The 8,468-nt window shown below is 40.6% G+C and overlaps 1 protein-coding gene across 1 annotated transcript in view; it reads right to left on the bottom strand.

Moving 5' to 3' along the window:
• Window positions 1–5,943: 5,943 nt before the first annotated feature.
• Window positions 5,944–8,468, bottom strand: part of LOC114028696 — a 468,075-nt gene continuing 465,550 nt past the window's right edge. Inside the window, exons 6-7 of the mRNA XM_027842976.1 lie at window positions 7,139–7,246; window positions 5,944–6,595 (exon numbers count right to left, since the gene is read on the bottom strand). Of these exons, the coding sequence (XP_027698777.1) occupies window positions 7,140–7,246 (107 nt within the window). The 3' untranslated portion in view covers window positions 5,944–6,595; window position 7,139. The remainder of the gene's footprint in view (window positions 6,596–7,138; window positions 7,247–8,468) is intronic.

Genomic DNA, 8,468 nt, shown 5'->3' with positions numbered 1-8,468 from the left:
AGAGATTCTTAACTATGTGTGTGTGTGTGTGTGTGTGTGTGTGTGTGTACCTATGTGTATGTGTATGTCATCGACCTCTTTGGCAGTCTGGTGAAGCCTATGGATGCCCTCTCAGAATGGTTTTGAATAATAATAGGAAACACTAAATTTCAGTTAGTGGTTAGTGAAACTAAAAATGTAATTTTTTTTCCATCCAAGCTTACAGATCCCCTGAAATCTATTCATGATCCCCTAGTGAAGAACCCATGTGCTAGAGGCAATATGGAGCCACTGACAATTTTTGAGTAGGTCAGCAACATGATCAGACTTGTCTTAATTTGGCAGCTATGTGGAGGATCGTTTGGAGCAGGGGAATACTAGAAGAAGAGGATCTATTAGAAGCGTATTTGGCGTTATTGAGGGGTAGTGAGAAGTCTGAACTGCTGTAGTTGCTGAGTGAGTGGAGAGAACCAGATGGATTTGAGAGCTGTTAGGGAAGTGAGGCAAAATTTAGCAACTATTTGGATACGGGTGAGGGAAAAGGAAGAGTCGATTTCCTACTCCCAATCTAACTTTCAACACCTACTTTTGCCCCACTTTTGACCATGTCACTCCCCATTCAAATAAACTCCAGTGGCTCCCTCTTGCCTTTAGGATAAAATGTCAGCTCCTCTGTTTGGCTTTTAAAACCCCTCACAACCTAGCCTCAGCCTATATTTCTAGCCTTACTATACATTGCACCCCTTTCCTCAGCAGTTCAGCCAAACTAGCCTTTTCTCTGTTCCTTACGTGTAGAACTCCATCTCACATCTCCATACCTTTGTTCACTTGCTTAGAATATATCCCCTCCTTATCACTGCCCCATAGAATCCCTCACTTCCTTCAAGACACATCTCAAGCACCTTCTGCATGAAGCCTTTCCTGATCCCCACAAATTCTAGTGCCCCCTCCTTAACTACTTTGTATTTTATCACATTGTATTTATTTTATGGTTTTATTGAGCTACGTTGTATTTATTTTGTATTTTGTGTATAACAACATTGTATTAGTTTTGTATTTATTCTGCATATACTTATATATGTATATGTTGCCTCTCCCAATATTTAAGCTCCTTGAGGTCAGGGAATGTTTCGTTTTTACATCCATGTACCTAGAACAATACCTGGCACATAGAATATGCTTAATAAACAAATTCTTATTGATTGAAAATCTATAATGGTTCACATATACATATTAATATTTACAAACTACTTCTTCTACAACAGCCCTGTGACATAGAAAGTACAAGTTTTATTATTCCCATTTTGCAAACGAAGAAAGTGAGGCTCAGAGAGTTCAGTTAAATAGTCTGGCCACATCACATGGCTAAGTGAATGTCAGAACCAGGATTCAAATCTACATCAATCCTCATTTCAAGTCCAGCATTTTTTCCACTCTCACAGGCAGCTTCTTTAATACCATGCTGCTTAAGGTGTTTGCTAATAAGGACTTTAATATTCAGGGAGTAATTGCATTTTAATAAAAGACCAAGGGAAACTGAAAAGCCTTCAAGATTCACAGGAATAAAGCTATAATGTTGGAATGATAAGTGATAGAGTTGATGTATGGGGCAAGGGATTCTTTCCAGGGTCTCTCAGATCATACCATGTTCATCTTCACTTACTCGTAAGGCTAATTATACCTCTTTAGTGAAAGTGACCTCATTGGATTATAGTTCTTTCTTTCTCAGACACTGTTGAGCTAATTTAAAAACTGAGCAGTAGCGTGAACCACGTTCAGGCACTGTGGAGATGACTTAAAGCTGAACTGAGCAAGGTTTCAAATATTCTCAGAGTCTTCAGGCTGAGATCTTGAGAGTTCATTTAGTCTGTCCTCCAACTTTTCTTTCTTAGGTGCACTGTGCCTAAATCATTTTGCTAAGACAGAGTATCCCGACCATCATGTGCCTTTTAACCCTCTCCCCATCAGGATATGCTCACTCAGGCTTCACTCTTCCTGTTTCAACTTAAATCTGTTTCCAAAGGGAGTTAGATAGTGGCCCTTTGGGGGAGCCATTTCTCCCCTCTGACTTTTGGTCTGTTATCTTCTTAGCCTTTTCTTTCCCAGATGAAATAATAATCCTAAATTTCTTACCTCTAAGTCAGTCTCTCTGCTTAGAAGGATTTTGCTCCTGGGTCCAAGTTCAGAACCCACTGCCTTTTCTCATGTCCTTTTGATCTCCCTTTAATTAAGTGGCTAAACTCCTATCAGGGCTTGTATCTACTTCTGGGAGAAGAGGTGATCTCTTGGCACTAGACAGTTGACAGAAGGTCCTAGCAGTGTTTCCTCCTTCACTCCTCCACACCACTTGTTGATTGACTTCATTTTACTCTTTGAGAGAGGGTGTTCCTTGTTGCAAACTGTCTATCTGTGGCAAGGTTTGTTCAAACACAGATTTCTGAAGCGACAGTACTGACCCTTCTCTCAGGGATGGCCTTTGACTTGCCTTGATGGATCATATAGAAACATTTAAGCTTAGATGCAGAGGGGCAAGGAAGGAGAATTATCCTTTGTGTATGTGTGGTGTTGGGTTATAGTAGGCCTTCCTCATTGTTATACCATGTAAACCTTAGCACCTTAGCACCTCTCCGCAGACCTTGTGGGGAGCTAAAATGCAGTAAAATCTACTGTCTTGGAGATTTCAGCTCATAGGGCTTGGTATTGACACCCATAGGTTCTACATTGAAGACTGCCTGAATATCCCATGCCTAACCCTAACAGCCAGGCTCAGCACTATTAATCAATCAGTAAATATTTATTAAGTGCCTGCTATGCCCCAGGCATTGTACAAAGTGCTGGGGGTACATAAAGAGGAAAAAAATAGTCTCTGCCCTCAAGGAATTTACAGTCTAGCTGGTTTGTCTTTGGCTCCTTTCCATCTTCTTATTCAAACCCTTTCTCCTAGTATTTCTTCCTATCCTCACCAAGTATTTTTCATAGAAGAGAGAAGAGCTGATGAAGAGAAGGGAAATATCCGGCCCTCTTCTTAATTCAGATTTTCTGCCCCCTCCCCCTATGCCCCACCCTCCATTCCCCTGTCATGGTCCCACCCAGGACTAGCAAGTATCCCATGCTTTTAGATCTGTTTCCCCAATCTTCATTTCATGAAACCTTCTCCAGCCCACATCTTACTCCTGCAGAATCCTGCTGATAGCACAAGCTATCATGCAGTGTGCTGTAGTGGAAAGACTTGCAGTCAGAAGGATTGGGTTTGAATTATGGTTCTGCCACTTTTAATTAAGTGATATTGGGTGAATCACTCACCTTCTGAGCTTCATGGGAACATAGATTTAAAACCTGAAGGGACCTTAGATATCATCGTGTTCAACCTCGTCATTATTCAGGTGAGGGGATTCAGGTGGCTCAGTGGGGTGAAGGCATTATCCAAGGTTATGCAAATAGTCAGTGGCACAACCAGGATTTAAATTTGGAGTGAGAGGACTCCAAATCTAGTTCCCTTTCCACTACACCCTATTGTTTTCAATTTCTTAATAGATAAAATAGGGATAATATTTATAATGTTACTTTACAGGCTTGTTCTTTCAAGTGAGAATTTATATTTTAACACAGGTAGTTGGGAATGTAATTCCTTAACTCAAAGGAATGAATCATTAATGATAAAAATCTCAGGGAGGTTCGTGGGGGAGATATTTTTGGAGTTAGTGTGGCCTTTTTGGCTCCTTCCTAAATCATATCAGGTAGGCAACTGTCCAGTTTATATATGTTTGAGATCAGCCCTTTTGTGATGTGAGATATCTTTTCCAAGGCCTTCTTCTCCTTTCAAAGGTGAAACTTGCTCAGTAGTTCCCATTGGCCACCTTTCTACCTTAGACTACCATGAGTCATCTAACTGGCTTCCTACTGTTAGAGGCCTTGAGAAATGGTGGCTCATGAATTCTAGAGATAGGGACTATAGCTTTTACATCGAAAGCAGCTATTTGGAAAGGAATGATTTGGACTGTGAGGAGAGAAGGCTGATGGCAACTGAGAGATGGCGACTAAACCATATGTTTAGTGGAGGTTGTGTCTCAAGGAACACACATGGGGATGGACTTGTGGAGTTTTATCCCATGGAGTGTATGCTGAATGTCCCCAGAAGTTGCCATTGTAATTGAGTATGTGCTCTCCATGGGGGTGAACCCTCCTGCCACTCTCCTCCCATCTGCATTTAGTCTGTAGGGTTATCACATAGGAAATAGAGACCTGAGCTTCTATGTTTTCATGAAGGATAAGGTAAGAGGAAATAGGATTTAACTCTAAGCTGGATACACTTGGAAAATTCTGGCCAGTGTGATCTAGGAGATTAGATTAAGTTTTGCAGAGGCAAGTGATAAAATCCTCCTTTCCTGGGGACCCAGATGAAAAGATTGATTTTGATAGGTTTAAATACAGAGAAGCAGGAGGACAGATAAAGTGACCTTTATGCTTCCTTCCAGATGGAGTTCCTCTGACCCCATGAAAAGATCATAGGTTAGTAGGATTATGGATTTAGAGTTGAAAGGGACCTTAGAGGTCAGCTTGTCCAACTCCCTTGTTTTACAAATGAGGAAACTGAAGCCCAGACAGTTTAAGTGATTTGCCCAAAGTCACACTGGTAGTACGTGGCAGAGCTAGGATTTGAACTCAGGTCCTCTGACTGCAAGTTCATAACTTCTGATTGCACCACAATGAGATGTTCCAAGGAAGGGTTGGGTTTGGGGCTCTTAACCTGGAGTCAGTGAACTAAAAAAACTTTTTTTTTTTGATAATCGTATTTTACTAAAATTGCTTTCCTTTGTAATTCTATGGTATTATATTTATTTAAAAACATTCTGAGAAAGGGCTATAGACTTCACTAGAGTGCCAAAGGGGTCCCTGACATAAAAATAACTCCTGGAGTAGAGGGAGGACCTGCTTCAGGAACATCTTTTGGAAAGAGTGGGTGCCTTGAGACTTGAAAACATTGGAATTGTTGCGACTGAATCAGAGGGGTATCACCTTTCTCTGTGGGGAATGTAACTCCTCTGGTGTGGTGGCTCAGGTCTTTAAGGAAATTCATTTTCTCCAAAAAATGTTGACACTAGGCTCTGAAGAAGTGACTTTATCTTCCCTTCCTGCATTCTCATTGGTGAGTTTATATTCATTAGAACTTATGGTATTTGAGGGCGGGGAATATTTAATTTCTTAATGTCTCAAATACCAAGCATAGTGCTTTGTACATGGTAGGTGCTTCTTAAATGTTTATTGTTTATGGGAATGCAGAAGATTTGAGCCTTAGGTTTCTTCTGTGTATCACTGAGGGTATGGCTGACCTTAAAGTCATTCAAATCTTTGTCAAAAATCAAACAACTATTTGCTGAGGTTCACAATACACCTATCATGGTAGTAGATACCAGGAGCCTGAGAGGATATGTGTGTAGAGGAGAACAGTGGTCCAACCTCAATCTTGAAGCTGGGGCTCAATGGTACAACATTTTTATAGGCCACCCAACAGATGGTATATCTGAAGGGAGAAAGGCAGAGAGATGGTGCCAGAGGGCAGTGGTCTGGTATTCATACCCTATGTTTAGTGGTTTTACTTAAAGGTGAAACTTACTCTGAAGCTCATGTATGTCACCCTTCTACTTCTATCCACCGTGATGTGTCTTTCTGGCCTCCCACTGCTGGAAGCTTTAGGGGATAATGGCCTAAGTTTTAGAGCACAGGGAGCATAGCTCTTAACTGGGCTCTTAATGGCACTCAGCATGACATTCTATGTGGGTGCTTTCTAAAAGTTATTTCAAGATGAGGTAAAGTTGTAAAGCCACCATCTGTCTGTCTGGCTTTATTTCAACAAGCATATGGAAGAGATACTTTCTTTTCTTCCCCCTCACTCTTTAGCTGGTGATCATCTCCATCCAGGTCAATGATACCAGAGACATAACCCAGAGACGTAACATCACAGTCTTTGCTTTTCCAAAAGCACCTTTAATAAAGTCTATCAACCTGGCTAGGTGGCAGAATACAATGCAGCTCAGATACATGGTAAAGTTAGTCTTATCCAATTATATAATCTCTTCCATAAGAATAGAAAGAATTAAATGGATTTTTAAATGAACTCTATTAAAAAAATAAAAACTTCTTACAATCCTCACTTATATGCAGGGCAGGGGTAGAGAAGGGAAGCAGGAGGAGTCAGAGGGCAGTTTTTCCAAGGAGTTAAAGGGTTTTGGAGATTCTAAGGGACCTTTAGGAACCTACAATGTTCTTTCCTCCACTCTTCTGGAAGTTTCTCAAGAGGGTTGAAGATGCAGGTGTAGCATTTCTTCATGGTCAGAAAAGTCTTTGGTCATGCCTTTACCATCTCCATTAAATGACAGAGGTTAAAAACAGCAATGAAGGAACTGAAAAGGTTGGGTTGGCATTTGGAAAGATTTTTCCACTTTGGTATCCCAAATACATGGTAGGATCCAGTCTATGGTATCTCCTGTTGGCCTAGAGAGTCTATGTATATACTCATTCATCAGGGTCTTGGCAGATATTTCCATTTCATGCTAAAGGAGAGGGGCAGCTGAAGAAAAAAGGAGCTAGAAGTTTGAAGTCCACTTTCTTGTCAGACCTAGAATGAAGAAAGAGAGTAGGGAAATTAGTCACTGGAATATTAACGTCTTTGGCAGGTAGAACACTTACAATTCTTTGGTGCTGTGATAGAAGTGGTTTAGCCTGGAGTCCCGTTAGGGGCGGAGACAGTGTTACTCACAGCATACCTATACTTAGGCACAGCACAAACAACTAACATTGGTTAATAAGATATAATAATTTGATTAAGCTGAAGGAATAGGGATTGCAACTTTAGGCAAGATGCTTAGCCTCAGTTTCCTCATCTGTAACATGAGGATTACTTGTTCTCTGCTCACCTTATTGGGACTTTGTAATGCCCAAATAAAATAATGGATATGAGAGTGATTTGAAAAATGTACCATGGAAATTTTGAGTGCTAATCTTATTAATATATGTACCTTGTAGTATGAGGTAGGAAAGTGTGATGGGTTAAACCACTTTAAGTGGGACCATACTTGTTCTTAGAACTTGTTAAGAATACCTAGACCAACCCTTCCCTCCAATCTCTGGTCCCTTCCACCCCTAAAGATACATTACTTACTTTAGTTTGACCACAGACGAAGTGTCATGAGCAGGTTAAATCCCGCAGTCTTCAGGAAGATGACACGGAGAAAAATCAGAAACATGTTCATCAAGTTCAAATCTTTATCTAGAAAACCAAGTTGGCATAAGGTTACTGGATTCCATTTTTGGGATTCTGTACCCACTGCCTGATGAGGCCTCACTCTTCTCTAAGGAAGGTCCGAGTTTACCAGGCAGTCATCAGCCTGGTGAGGACTGGCCATGATATCCCTTGGTTTCTCTCTCCTCCTAACTGTGGACCCCACCTTGTGAATAGTCACTCATCTACTAAACTAAACTATAGGCTGTTAGAGCTTGAAGGGACCTTATAGATTATCTAGTTCTAGACCAACACATTTTACAGATGAGGAAACTGAGGTCAAGTGATATTCATGAGGTCATACAAGTAGTAAGTGGAAGAGGTGAAAGAAAACCTTAATTCTCCAATCCAGGGTTTTTTTTGTTTTTTTAATATCATGCAGTGCCTGCCTTCCATTAACCTTCAGACCTGAAGCATTTGTAGACTCAGGAAAACCCCTTTGGTTATTTGACTTCTGGTCATTAGGCTGCAACATAGGTTGATTCAAAGAGGCAACACAACCTGAAGCAAATGTATGGAAGGTAGTCAATGAATGATTCAGGGACTTCTCAGTGGAAATGAGTACAACTTAAAAAAACAAAAAACAAACGAACCCACTTGCCTACGCCCTCTCCACTCCCCCAACAAACAAACAAAAACAAAACTAAGGAGATAATGGTCCATAGTTACTGAGGGGAAATGACCTCAGTGTTGACTCAGCTGTCCAGTGGTTTGTTATAGTTTAGCCCATTCCAATCATATCATTCAATGGTTTCTCATCTTTGTTAATAAGTAATTCCCTTTGGCTACACATACAACAAAGCTGAGAGACTTCAGGAGCCGTTAAGTGAATAACTGGTCTAGTAGGAACCCAGCTTCAGAGGGTATGGGCACCAAGAAGGTAGAATAAAGACCATGGGAGGAGAGTGACCTTTGAAAAATTACTTCATCTCTCTAGTTCTTAGTTTCCTTATCTGTAAAAGGAAGGGGTTGGGCTAGATCAGAGGTTCTTTTTGTTTTGTGTCATGAACTCCTTTGCCAGTATAGTGAAGCCTATAGACCCCTTCTCAGAATGTTTTTTAGAATCATAATTGAAGGAAATGATAAATTTCAGTTGGAAGTTTGTAAAATCAAGATGTATTTTTTTCCCCCATGCAAGTTTATCAACCTGAAATCTATACATAGACCCTTTGCATACAGTCCAGGTTAAGAATTCTTGGATTAGATGACT

This window comes from Vombatus ursinus, unplaced genomic scaffold (assembly GCF_900497805.2).
Source record: "Vombatus ursinus unplaced genomic scaffold, bare-nosed wombat genome assembly UNPS02014894.1, whole genome shotgun sequence".
Taxonomy (NCBI): domain Eukaryota; kingdom Metazoa; phylum Chordata; class Mammalia; order Diprotodontia; family Vombatidae; genus Vombatus; species Vombatus ursinus.
This window is presented reverse-complemented; position numbering and strand designations above follow the sequence as displayed.